This window comes from Echiichthys vipera, assembly GCF_963691815.1.
Source record: "Echiichthys vipera genome assembly, chromosome: 16".
Taxonomy (NCBI): Eukaryota; Metazoa; Chordata; class Actinopteri; order Perciformes; family Trachinidae; genus Echiichthys; species Echiichthys vipera.
This window is the reverse complement of record NC_139841.1, coordinates 18,072,445-18,086,653: the sequence shown is the minus strand read 5'-3', so window position 1 is coordinate 18,086,653 and position 14,209 is coordinate 18,072,445. Positions and strand designations below refer to the sequence as shown.

The 14,209-nt window shown below is 41.7% G+C and overlaps 1 protein-coding gene across 2 annotated transcripts; it reads left to right on the top strand.

The window, feature by feature from the left end:
• The first annotated feature begins 2,695 nt into the window (after positions 1–2,695).
• Positions 2,696–11,731, top strand: tbx3a (T-box transcription factor 3a). 2 transcript variants are annotated; one of them, XM_083929230.1, is made up of 7 exons: positions 2,696–3,822; positions 4,979–5,246; positions 5,728–5,874; positions 6,849–6,925; positions 7,431–7,588; positions 8,094–8,737; positions 9,826–11,731. In XM_083929230.1, the coding sequence occupies exons 1-7, from the start codon at positions 3,431–3,433 to the stop codon at positions 10,276–10,278; spliced, it is 2,139 nt and encodes a 712-aa protein (XP_083785356.1). In that variant the 5' UTR covers positions 2,696–3,430; the 3' UTR covers positions 10,279–11,731. The 2 variants fall into 2 exon arrangements, with proteins under 2 accessions (XP_083785356.1, XP_083785355.1); XM_083929229.1 differs by having other exon boundaries at positions 4,979–5,261.
• Positions 11,732–14,209: the final 2,478 nt, after the last annotated feature.

The window sequence follows — 14,209 nt, the reverse complement described above, 5'->3', positions numbered from 1 at the left end:
TATTAGATAAAACACAAACTGTCCCCCCTGTGCTGCCAGAAATCACCCACCCATGAGGAGTGAGACATTTTAGAGCCTGTCCAGTCTAATATACTGCCCCTTTTTATTTTGATTTGCATGATCTCTGTATATAAAAAAAGGGAAGCGCTGACAAAGTTGGCTTCATCAATCAGTAGTGTCAGCTCAGACCTTTTTATAGCCTCTTGGAGTCCCTGAGAGCCCTAACCCTGTAAAAGTTTATATAGCGTATTGACCATTCTCTACTTGCTTAGCTAATGAAGCCAGCTTGGCCACAGACACTGCAAGGCTGCCGCCGTGTCAACACTGCTTCCTATTTGATGACACCTTCCACTAAATTGAAATGTGCTGCTAATGGGGGTGAGTGTTTAAAGAAGAATAAGCCACGGTAATTGACAGAGGCCTGACCTCGCACACACAAAGCGAAGGACGGAAGGCCCCGCGTAGGCTGGTGGAGAGCAGCACCTTCGTTGTGTGGGGCTTATACCATGTAAAGGTTTAGGGACATGCTTTAGCTATTTCGGTCAGATGCCGCTGTGGCTTATCAACAGCTATTGCATTTGTTTTCTCTGGCAAATCAATAACACGCAACACGTGAGCCGAATATCCCTGTGGCTCTCCCCTGGGCAATATGCATAAACAGACCACTCCAATTTACACACATCCACATACAGGGACACACACACACACACACACACAGGTGTTTTAAAAGGACAACACTAGCCAAATAAAGAGTTGCAGGTAATTCATGTTGAAATGAACAATCTCACTAATACTTGCATGCATGGGCAGTGCTGAATACAACAGTTGAAGGTAATGCTGTCAGAGGCTCCCCTGAAGCATTTACTAACTTCAAAACAATGCTAGGTAGAGGCTTTCATTCATTCATTTCTAACAACAAGGGTGTAACATGTAGCTACAACACGCCTTTTATTGTTTTAAATATCAGAAGAATGGATTTAGAACTGTCACCACTTTGCAGATGCGTCAATAGGCGACTGATTCAAAAATACTGAACAGAGCCCGTTGTCAGAATTCAGCTATTGCTTCTTTCTTCTGCCCCCTTCTGCCCGGCCCCCCCTTGAGGACTTTGAGATCCCAGCTATGGTCCCAGCCTGGACCCTCTGAGACAGACAATTGACTGAGAATTGATGGTCAATGTTTATCCAAGGTGGCTGACCAGCCACAAGTCTTTAGTTTACTTGTGAATTTGTGGTTGAATAGCTATTAAGGGAGCACTGGTGTAGCTTTGTCTATCTCTATCCAGTAGATTTGGTGTTTTCAGCTGAGTATAAAGTCTATAAAATGTAACCATATCAACGTGACTGATAGTAGTCCAGACTAGGCTTCAATGTTATAATGGATGTAAGAAAATGGATTATGACAACTGTACTCTACTTCACATAATCAAAAACATTTGCTCAGATAGAAGTGAGTATTGTATTATCAATGACACTGGTGCAGCCTGTGCGAGTGTCACTTTGAAGACTGGGATTAAAATTGGATTTTTTTTTTCTCACAGAGACAGATGTTCTGGGAAAGCGTGCTATATTTAACAAAGCAATTGATTGGTATTATTCAAAAACACAGACGTTTTGATACAAGATTTGATTTAAAAAAATACGAGTACAAGTGAACACATCTTTATAGACTGCTGCTCTGCGCGTGTTTGCAAACTTGATTCAGCTCTTGCTCTTATAAAATGTTTTTTCAAAGTAAAAAATAAATAAATAATCCACTGGGCGTTTTTCTCATTCAAGAGGTTTCATCGACTCGTGTTTCATCCATATAAAGGTTCTACATACATTTCTTTGAAATACACACAGTATATCTGTAGGCTCACTGACTACTTCAGTCTGGAGAGGAAAAGTCGGAAAGAAGAGATGTGTCTAAATATCCAACATGGCAATAGCATCTGATAGATAATAAGAATAAACTTTAAATCCACAAGGAGTCTAAAGCCCAAAAGGAACAAATATAAAAAGAAACAATGAAGCTGGTGAGCGTTTCAGCAGCGGCGTAACATTCTTATAAACATGACATGAATGTATCATGTAGCGCCTCATCCCGTCACCCGCTCATATTGTCCTGAACTATCATTTCACAGGAGGATGTTACAGGAAATGTTGGCTATACTCGGCTGTTGCTGCGCCGTTGAATCTCCGGAAAACTAACAAAGACCGTGAATTGAATACTACTGCTGAATCTCAGAAAAATAAAAAATAATATTCATGAATGACTAAAGCTGTGTTCGCGATATTGAAAGCGTAGGAATACTATTGTGCTGTGGGACGGAGAAGGAAGTCAGCAGCCTCACAGATCATAACATCTCGCCGACAAAGCGAACCGGTTCCCCGGCTTGACTTGTCTGCTCTCTCCGCTTCTGCTGGGTCTCACAGACTCGACCGATAGCGCAACTTCTATAACGATGTTGACATATTCACACAACACTGGCCGGGGCAGGGTGGTGTTTCACGGCAAAGCCCTTTTGAGTTCCCAAACACCTTTTTATAAGTCTGAAGTCTGTCCCCTCCACCCGACCTGTTAAAACCACGCCTCCGCAGCCACACAATTGGTCCGAAAGCGTCAAAGAGCCAATCAAACGGAGCGCTGCTACTCGTAACATGCAACACATCCATACAGTATGAAGCCCTATGGGCCACAGAGGCGCTAGGAAAATCACGGAGCTGGGACCTTACCACCTCTCTCTCTCTCTCTCTCTCTCTCGCTCGCTCGCTCTCGCTCTCTCTCTGGCCGTCAGCGGACTCCTTTCTCTGCACACGTCTTTCTCTGAAATGTGTGTGTGCGTGAAAGAGAGAGGAGGAATAAAGTGTGAGTGTGCGTGTGAGGGTGCATGTCCGGAGCAAGTAAAGGCAGGGGGATTATTCGGCGCTATCGAAATATTTCAACACGTCGCCCTCGCTGCAGGACTGAAGCCAATAAGAAGGAACGCATTTTAACAGGAATGCCGATATTGTAAACAGCAGCAGAAGAGAAAGAATACGCCGCGGTCAATTAAGTGACTCACCCAAAGTTGTTTTAATTCGTCTAATGTCTGCGAGCCAGCGACACACAGAAAGGTGTCCGATGCGCGTCTGCCTCTGAAGAAAGTCGGTCTCGCAGCACTTTTGAAGAATAATGGAGAACATGTTTACATTTCTCTTCCCAGACTTTTGATCAGAACGCAGCAAAACGACTCGAGATTTCCCGACTAACTTGTGAGAAAAATAAATAAGTGGATGCTTATTTCTGCAGAGCTGAAGAGGGAATTTCCAAAGCTTTCCGACTTCAGATTCATTTTTTCCTCCGTTTTTATTCTGACTTCATTTGCTCCTCTTACGCAGGCTTCACCGTTGGTAGAAATCTTTTTTTCACATCCAACCAGTCGTCTGCAGTTGTTGCCTGCACTTGGATGAACTTCCTGATGAGAGATCCAGTCATACAAGGATCAAGTATGGCATATCATCCGTTTATACCTCACCGGGGTCCGGAATTTGCCATGAGCGCAATGCTGGGTCACCAGCCTCCTTTCTTCCCGGCTCTGGCTCTCCCTCACAGCGGCTCCCTCTCTCTGCCGGGCGCCCTGGGAAAGCCGATCATGGACCAGCTGATGGGAGCCGCGGAGAACGGCCTCCACTTCTCTTCGCTGGGACACCAGGCTGCGGCCGCCCACCTCAGGCCTCTGAAGACTCTGGAGCCTGAGGAGGAGGTGGAAGACGACCCTAAAGTTCACCTGGAAGCCAAGGAACTTTGGGAACTCTTCCATAAGAGAGGCACCGAGATGGTGATCACAAAATCCGGAAGGTGAAACAGATTTGTTTGTGTGTGTGTGTGTGTGTTTTTTCCTAAAGTTGCAATGTATTATCTTACATACAAAAGCCTTTGTATTGATAAGTCATGACTGAGGGATTTTTTATATTTATATATTACCATGAATATATTTATATAGATAAATAAATAACTAGACTATATATTTTTACATGTGTCACTTGGTGTTAGCTTTATCTTTAAAATTCCTCTGGATATTTAACAGCCAACAACGCCCTCGAGCCTTTCTATCTTATGTGTATTGATTTAACTTAGGACGCAGCATATTTGCCTCACAATTCTCATGTAATCTCTATATGATATTACACCATAATATGCTTTCATTACAAAATGACGATAAAACATGAGCCCAGATTAATCTATCTCTCTCCCTCTTTATATACATATATTAGCTTGAAAGAAAAACATAAACCTGCGAGTTCCTGTGTGTTCAAACAACCTGCAGCTTCGGATGTTTTGTTTTTACTTAATTGAACATGTGTACAAAAGCGTTTAATGATGGGAAATCAGTTATGAGCTGTAACATTATTTTGCAGCTTGTAGCTGCTGCATTATTAATATTAAGCCTCCATTTAGTAGGTTCCAACTTTACGGATCTATACAGATTTCCTCATGAACGTTTGTCTCGCTTGTTATTATGCTGTGTTGTTTTTTTAAAGCCCGGTTGGTGAAAGAAGTTAAATTGGTGGATCATATTCCACTGAAATGTCAACTTTGAGTGTGTGGAGCTCTGACTAAATTATAATCGTCATCATCACAGTGACCGTGTACAAAGATGGCTGCTGTAGTCGGTGTCTGTAGGCCTTTAGGAGAATTTAAAAAAGGAATCAAGACACAGTCCTAACAGCGTTGACGCTTTGTCTACAGCCCAGTCAGGGAAAATAGTAGAATCAAACATTTGCTCAACTTCTTAATCGCGGGACAGAAGACACAATAAAAGCAGGCTGTAGCTGAATCCCATAGAGCCTAACTAATCAAACTGATACAACATACTTAACGATGAAACGTGTATATGTATGTGGCCTACACCTAAAAAAAGACATTCTATTTATTTACACATTAATTCTAAATAGCCTTGAATGCTATTTGCCACTATATTATGAGCTTATCATTTGTTTTTTCTTCGTCACAGGCGGATGTTCCCCCCGTTCAAAGTGAGGTGCACTGGTCTGGACAAAAAGGCCAAATATATTCTGTTGATGGATATTGTTGCGGCCGACGACTGCAGATACAAATTTCATAACTCCCGCTGGATGGTGGCAGGGAAAGCCGACCCCGAAATGCCAAAGAGGATGTACATTCACCCGGACAGTCCGGCTACTGGGGAACAGTGGATGTCAAAAGTCGTCAATTTTCACAAACTCAAGCTGACAAATAACATCTCCGACAAGCATGGATTTGTAAGTTCAACTAATGTATGTCAATTTTCCTATTTACCAATTTACCAATTCAACAATTTTACAGCAAAATGTCTTGATGTTGATGTTTTTTTTTGTTTATAATGCTTTATTGAAACACATGAAGTCACGAGTTAATTCTTTTCGACGAAGATCTGACAAAGATCAAACATTATTACACAATTTGAATGGAAAAAAAGTCATTATCTTGATATAATTATTACAATCAAGCAATAATATTCAAGTCTATATCTGTACACTTACCTGGAGACTTAACTACCATTGGACTGATGAAATATTACACAATAAATAATGTCCATGATGGTTTTTTTATTAATTGCAAATTTTACAGTACAGTTTTATTTACACGATTTAACCTGTGACTTCTGGTTTCAAATAAGAGCATTTTAAAGAAAGTAATCAGTCAATGTTCCTGAGGTAACTTCAGTCGTGCGCTTATCTTTTTTGTGATTGTGTGTTGCAGACCATACTTAACTCGATGCACAAATATCAGCCTCGATTTCATATTGTGAGGGCCAACGACATTCTCAAACTCCCGTACAGTACCTTCAGGACTTACGTTTTTCCTGAGACGGATTTCATTGCAGTGACCGCTTATCAAAACGACAAGGTAAGCACAATTATTGCTCACAGGCTTACGGTAATACTCGGGAATATTTTTCTCAGCTCCACCTGGTGTGTCCCTTGCCCTGCCAGACGCGCTTTCCTCTCTCGCCTTTCACGCTCTGCACCATTTTGTTGTCATAAAATATGAAAGACATCATATTTGTTTGAGCCTGTGAGAATGGAGTATCATGGTGGGGGGATGATGTTGCGAGTGAGTGCCATATTCACCAGGCTGTGGTAGGAAAGTAATAATTCTGAGGAATGTTATACACGTTGTCTTTCTTTTATTTAATCACGTGGAAAGGCTTTGGCATTGACCCAGACTCACTCACTCTCCCCGTGTGTGTGTGTGTGTGTGTGTGTGTGTGTGTGTGTGTGTGTGTGTGTGTGTGTGTGTGTGTGTGTGTGTGTGTGTGTGTGTGTGTGTGTGTGTGTGTGTGTGTGTGTGTGTATGCAACTAAAAGGGCTGGGGGTTGAGAAATGAGAAAAAGAAGAGGGGCAAAACTGTACGGCTGAGTGGAGAAAAAGAAAGAAAGGGAGAACATTTTGGTTGTCAGACTGTGCTGCATGGTAACATTTTATTCTCTGTGAGAAATAAAAAAGATAATGAAACTCATCTCCTCTTCCCTTTGATATTGTTGAAAAACCGTGGCGCCCTCCCCACCGCCCCCATATACAGTGGTAACACTGCCGGAAGTAGTGTGGGAGTAAAGTTTTTCAAAAGTTTACACAAAAAGCAACATGTTTCACTCGTGGAAAAACATGCCAAAAGGAGGACTCCTTTGCCGTTTGTGTGCGTTTTATTCGTGAAATAAAAACACAAACAAAATCTTCATGTATATTGTAAACTTGCTGAGATTAGATATTAACGCCAGCTGTCATGCTTTACCTGCGATTGGAAGAAAACGCGTCGAATAAGAAGACTTTAGGGAGGTCAAATCTGTTTCTAATGTTTACGCATCATTTCAATCATTTCAGATAACCCAGCTGAAAATTGACCATAATCCATTTGCCAAAGGATTCCGTGACACGGGCAATGGGAGACGGGAAAAGAGGTAAGACAAAAGCATTACAAAAAAACATCAAATGTATTTAGATTTATACACTGATCTCAGTGGATTAAGCCAGAGTCTAAGCTCCCTCATTAACCCTCGGGGACTGTGGCTCTTCACAGTTTCTAATCAAATAGACTAAAAGGGCTGGAGTTCAATATCATTGAAAAAACCCAGGATGTTTAATGCAATTGTGTTCATTATCTTCACTTGCTAATTATTATTCTTAAATTATAAATGTATCCCAAAGATAATTAGATTGTGCTCGCATTGAACATGGACAGTGTCGTGTCGATAAATAAACGGGCCTACTAAAGCAATAACGCTGTAATGCCTTTTTTTTAATTCTCACCTGCCGCACAGGTGAGTCAGTCCTGTAGTCAGGAGCTTGGTCACCTCAGATGTTCGGTTGAAATAAGCTTCCCCACCACTCATCGCGCTGCTAATATTGTTTCTGACCCGAGAGCATGTGATCGCCGCCTCTAATAACCTGGGTACTTGTGCGCAGGAAACAGCTGGCTCTGCAATCCATGCGTTCATACGAGGAGCAGCAGAAAAAAGAGAACGGGGCTTCAGACGACTCCTCTGGAGAGCAGGCTCCTTTTAAGTGCTTCGGCCAGGCCTCGTCCCCTGCCGTGTCTACCGCGGGCCCCCCACACCTGAAAGGTAAGCTGACAGACCCCACAAGTCAATCACAGCTCCGATCACAAGTCGTGTGTAAAGTCGTAAAATTACCATTATGGCAAGTATTTTTACAAGGTAACGTGTTGAAGAAGAGTACACTTTAGGAATGCCCAGCCCATTAAAGCTGGGAAATATGATAACAGTCTGCACTGACTGCCGCATTAAAGCACTAACGCACGCATATTCTCACTAATTGATGAGACCATTATCTGCTAAGCAATATCTCAGTCTGCTCCAAATCATTTTCTGTTCAACTGCAAAAAAATTGAACTAATAGTACAATGCACATACTAATGTGTAGCGTGAATCCGAATGTTATTGGAAACAAAGGTGAATTGACGTTAAAGATCACATTAGTCAACAATGTGGATTCTTCAGGACTATTTATTATTCCACCTGCAGCATTGCTGACAATGGGACTCACTGTTTTCATGATTCGCTGATGTGCAGAAATATAACTGATATGCTACTCCTCCTACTTTGGCAGATTTCTGCGACAGTGATGAGGACAGCGACGATGAGAGCAAAGATGGACACATCAAAGATGGTCCGGACTCCAGCAAGATTTCCACGACTACGAAGGACGGGAAGGATCATGAGGCGAGCCCAGCTAAGGGGCACCCCTTTAGTAACACTGACTCTACCAGCAGAACACGCGACAGCGGCCCTAGGACTGAGAAAAGTCAGGCGGACTCAAGACAGAGCCCCATCACCGTCATCTCCAGTACCACCCGCTCAGGAGAAGACCTCAAGAGCCCGAGCCTGGACCAGCCCAAAACGGACGAGAGCAGGTCAATAAGCAAAGACAGTTTCATGCCTTTGACTGTTCAGACTGAAAGTCCGCACATAGGCCACGGCCACTTGCATAATTTTGGATTTCCAACAGGCCTAACAGGACAACAGTTTTTCAATCACCTTGGGAGTGCGCATCCGTTTCTCTTGCACCCCAGTCAGTTCAACGTGGGAGGTGCATTCTCAAACATGGCCGCTGGCATGGGGCCACTATTGGCAGCTGTGTCCACGGGAGGGGTGAGCACCATGGACACCGCTAGCATGGCATCACCTTCGCAAAGTTTGACGGGAGCGCCAGGCCTGCCCTTTCATCTGCAGCAACATGTCTTGGCATCACAGGTAAAACCTGTTTTCTTACGCCTAGGCCTTAGCTCAGCCTCGAGTGAAGCACATGTTGGGTTGTAATGTACAGTAGACTGTAGTCCTCAGAGGTCCAAATGCCAGATTTAATGTCAGGTGTTTAAATATATTTAATGGTTAACATGTTCACATGTGTGCGTTTTTCATCATAACAACAAAATAGTGCGTGCTTGTCTAGGCCATTCACTATTATTACCAAATGTGCTAATATTCAAAGTAAAGTTGGACAACTCCATAATGACTGACTAATGATGAGTGACCAATCACAGACACAGCTATTAGAAACCAAAGCTGTTCTCTGATTAAACCATTAGAAACTACGTTTTAACACCTTTCTCATGATATTGTTGTTTTAGATATCTACTATCAGAAAAACGGAGTTGAAACACAGGCATACTGCAACAGCTAGAGGTGTTAGGCAATCATTTTGATATGAGCTCATTAAGTGTGTTTTAGAGCAGAGTATTAAAATACCTCAGAGAAACAACATTATGCCTTAACAGACAACAAAGGGGACCTTTACCGTTTATTTCCAAGGTGTTAGAGCTGAAACTTATCTTGCTTAATTGCAGCATCAGACAATAAGAGTTTTTATTTGCATTACAAATTCTTGAGTAAACAAGGTTGTTTACATGCTGGCTGGACGCTGAAGCTTTACAGAGTTATATTTTTGTTAGGAATGGATTTGTGAACGGAAGCACTGGAAACAGACATGCCGATTGTGTGCTATTGTGCCTGCACCATATCCAAGTGTTGCTGTTCATAAGATACGTGTCAGAAAGCGTCGTTAAGAAAGTCAGTATGGAATGAAAGTAAAGAACTGCTCGATACAGGTCATTTTAAATCACTATTTTTACGCATTTGTTTCCACGACTTTAACCCAAAACATGCAGATGCACATGTGGTAAAAGAGTTTCATACATAACATTTATCCTCGAGGCTTTTTCTCTATAATCTGCTTATTTTGTTTGGCACATGTTGCGCTATTATAGTGCACAGAAGTGTTGCATGAGCTGTCCATAACACCAGCTTTGTGGCTCACGCTCAGTTTCTCCTTTTCTCCACAGGGCCTTGCCATGTCTCCTTTTGGCAGTCTGTTCCCCTATCCGTACACGTACATGGCAGCAGCCGCTGCAGCCTCCTCCGCCGCCGCCGCCTCCTCCGCGGTGCACCGGCACCCTTTCCTGAACGCAGTGCGCCCCCGACTCAGGTACAGCCCTTACTCCCTCCCCATGACGATACCGGACAGCACCCTGCTCACCACCGCCATGCCCTCAATGGCCGGCAGCGGAAGCGAGCTAAAAGGAGACGGCATCATCCCCGCCAGCCCCGGGTCTGGTGTCACCCTGGATTCCACATCGGAGTTGACCAGTCACTCGTCCATCATATCCTCTGGCTCCGTTTCCATGTCCCCAAAAACTTGCACGGAGAAGGACGCCGCCAACGAGCTGCAGAGCATCCAGCGCCTGGTCAGTGGACTCGACTCGAATCAGGACAGGCCACGGAGCGGGTCCCCATAGTTTTGTTTGTTTGTTTGTTTGCTTGTTTTTGTTTTGTTTTTTTAAAACACACCACCTGCTTCTCGTTTCGTTGTTGTCATGCAAAGTGAAAAGTGTTGACGGTGATGAAGACATTACCAGTATAGGAGGACACCCTCGTAGATTAATGCAGGTCTTAAAAAGAGAAAAAAAAAACACGAACTGTTGGACGTTTTAGTTTCTGAATTGCACTTTGGTTGATACACACCTGATATGTATATTTTTCTTTTTTTTTTCTCATTTTCTTTTTGTTAAATTAAACAACACTTTGATCCTGTCATTTGAATACCGTACAAGTATTGAAACTGAAAAGTTGGCATGGGTGTGACTTACAGACTTTAGGAGAAGTTGCTGCTGTGTCCTGTCTCCTATGACTTTATTGTACACGGGGAGAAATGTGTTCTAATATGCACTCTGAATTGATTTGACTTATTTGAATTCACTACCGTTTAACCTACCTTATAAAGACTGCTGTATTTTGTTGTACACTCTTAATTGATCGATTGGCAAAATGATGCATGCCCCTAAAACCCCAACGAATTTTAACTCTAAAAAAACTTGGAAATGTATGAAAAATATTCGCTTTGGAATATAATTAACAACACTTCCCACGCTTAAGTTTCTTCTTAATCTGGTTATCAATGTTTAACACAAATTATTTTTTTCTTCATGCCTTTTTGTAATCAGAACAGGCCTTTTGACACGACTGATGCTCCGGGAAAAAACTATATCCCAAAGCATGCGGAATTTAGCCCAAATGTCCAACAGGCAAGGGAAGCAGGAATTTAAATGTTCAAAAAATGAAAGGTAGTATTGATTAAAGGTGTACATAGGGATATATAAAATATTTATGTAATTATTTCATATTGTTATTGCGTGTAAATACAACGGAGTAGTTTGTTTCTAGGGATCTGTTCTTAATTTATTGTCGATATACTTGTGTAAAGATAGTTTGTGGGCTATTATCCTTTTGTTGCCATCTCTGCATTTATACCCCTCTTTAAAATATGGATTTGAATCCTCCCCGAATATCCACTGAGCTAGTTATTCACACTCATGTGCCATTGTATTTTCATTTGTTGTCCCCGTGTGTGAAGTGCTACTGTTTAAAAACGATTGAAAAAGCGACAACGCACTGCACCAATGGCTTGGAAAAAAATATCTATATATATACTTTTCTTGAGATGAGCAAAAGAAGTGTCGTTGAAGTGTGACAAAAGTGGACTCTTTTTCTCTGCTATTAAAATACTTTGCGAACCTGCTCGCACAAGTGCCGCATAATCGAAAATATGAAGGTTTCTTTTGTGTCTCTTAAGTTGTCAATGGGTTATGTTGTATTGGAGTTATGTCTAGTTTACAACATCGACATCGTGTTCTTGAAAGTTTCAATAAAACATTGAAATGCATTTTTTTTTTAGTCTGTGTCCCTCGCTTTCAGGCATTCTCGCATTTACACGAGTTAAATCAGCTGATACAGCCTAAAACTACGAGACAATTGTATATATCTTGTATAAAAAATAAAAAATAAATTAAAAAAAAAAACCTTGCCATCATGTTTCTACTCGGTTTTGGGAGACAAGGAAAGTCTCTCTGCCTGCTTACTCGGCTTCAGTAAGCTCGTGTGAAGGTATACAGTATAGGCTGTGTTCAAAGAGTCAAATGAAGACAACTCAGGGCAACGCACAGACTCCAAAGATCATACCTGGGATTCCTACCTGGACAAGGGGCCGAGCACTATAATTGAGGGTTTGTTATTGGTCTCGTTGGTGTCAATTGCAAGGTGGAGCATTTAGGCCTACTATTATAGTTCCAGTTGATAATTGCTAATGGAAAGGAATAAATGAAACAAAAAAATTCTGAAACATTTGAAATCTCTAAAAAAGAAACAGCAAGAAGCAATCTGGCCTGGGAGCAGTCTCCTGAGGGGGGTTGTTTGGTGGTGACGTGTTTTATCACATTGACCAAATAGTAATTTGAGGTCATCCAAAAGTGATAGCTCCCCTCGTCCCCTGCACGCAGCAGTATGTGCGGTTTTAAAAGTGACAGGATGAGGACTCAAATAAATTTGACATTTCTGAGGAACCTGCATCGCCTGCTGAAGACGTGCTGCTCTGAGCCACAGACCAGATATCCCCTTGATTACCCTCTCTATTGCTCCTCGGGTCAGGAGTTTATCAACCCCATATCTTTTATTTGTATATCGTCTAGTTAATGTGTAGCGAGCCTGGCGCTAGTGAATAGGTGTAAACATGACACAAGCTGTCTCAATTGGTCTGTCTTATTGCTCACCTGGCGCCCTCGATGAGCATATCTTCCATTTTATTGCACGGGAGGCGACAATGCGTCTGTAATCAAAGCAACATACAACGCCCCCAAGCGGCTGCAACGCCGGTTCATTTAACTGCACGGCATTAACAAAAAGGACAAACCTGGGCGAGATCTCACCGAGGAGTCAGCGACAGACTGCCCGACCCGGTCCTACAGCTAATGTTAATAGGCTTAATGTGCGCCATTGGGATACATATAAACAACTCCTCATTCAAAAACAGTCTTCCAACATTGCCATTAAACTATTTTTGCTGACCAACATCCCTGTGGCAGGTACCACAAGTTGGACCACAGATATTACGATAAAAAGTTTTGGCAAAATGATAAAAACCGAAGAAGAAATGGGTTTGATCTTTAAATAACCCAATGTAGTACCTATCGCAAACACACGCATCAATGCATTTAAGTTGAGGCTGTCCCGATATAAAACCATATATGTTTCAATATATTGGCTACTAATTATTGTTAAGATATTATAATATAGCACATTAAGGGCATATTGCAGCTGAAAGCCTTCAAATATTTGGATGTGCGCACCTTCACGGTGTTGTACGGGCTCCACTTGCACTCCACCTGTGGGTGAGTGATTTTGTTGAATATTCACACAGCTTCACACTTTTGGCCCTGTTTCAATGCAATGTGGGTGTGCAACTAAAGAGAATAATAATAACATTTCTAAATCCTTTTTTTAAAGCAAGTTTGTCTGCCTGGTAATGGAAGAAAGTGTCCCCTGCGTCGGCCTGTACGCAAGAGGTTAGATTGACCGGCCTGTCTAACAGGTTGCTTTCACTCCAATGTAAGTTACGGGTCAGTTGCGCCATCGCGTGGCCGTCATGAATGAATGACTGGGAAAAGTTTTAGTGGCCCCGTTTCTCTTTTAAACATTACTGTCCTGAAATGTGTCGGTTACTGTCTGACGTTTCACTTTAACTTATCTAAATGCTGTGACTACATGCAGTGTGTCTAGAATAGAGTAGACTAGAAGAGATAGCCCTTATTATCATTGTAATTGGATTACAACGACATTTGAAGTACAACTCTACAGTATTTGGTGCATTAAAAAACAGTTACAGAACAATTAAAAATAGTTTAAAGGGGGTACAAAATACTAGAACACAACAATAAATAAGCTACATACATAAAAGGGGGAGAATGAGAGAATTGGTAGTAATAGCTATGTGTATTAAATAGTTATAATAAATATATTGCACTTGATGGACTGATTCTCTAATTTTTTTTTTTTTACCCAAATAGGAAACATGCATGTGTTTAAATCTATAGTAAAATATATGAAATCTAACGCAATTAAAAAGGAAGAAAAAATGGCAATATTAAATAATTAAAAAAAACAAGATTAATGCAGCTTTGGAAGATTAACTCAAAATAAACTCAAAATTGCAAACAACCATTTGAAACCCTTAATCAAACTTTATTTAACATTGCTTACATCTTTTAACACAGGGACAGCTTGTACTCGACTGACCCAGATATAACCCTCACTAGGTAATTATCTGTAATCTTTGCCTCGATGACAGTTGTAGTGTGGTATTTTAGCAGAGAGCAGACTGCATGACAGTCCTGCAGT

Coding starts and splice junctions, on each gene's coding strand:
- tbx3a (XM_083929229.1), top strand. CDS start 3,431: ATGAACTTCCTGATGAGAGATCCAGTCATACAAGGATCAAGTATGGCA. Junction 3,823..4,978: donor GTGATCACAAAATCCGGAAG/GTGAAACAGATT, acceptor TCTTCGTCACAG/GCGGATGTTCCCCCCGTTCA. Junction 6,926..7,430: donor AATGGGAGACGGGAAAAGAG/GTAAGACAAAAG, acceptor ACTTGTGCGCAG/GAAACAGCTGGCTCTGCAAT.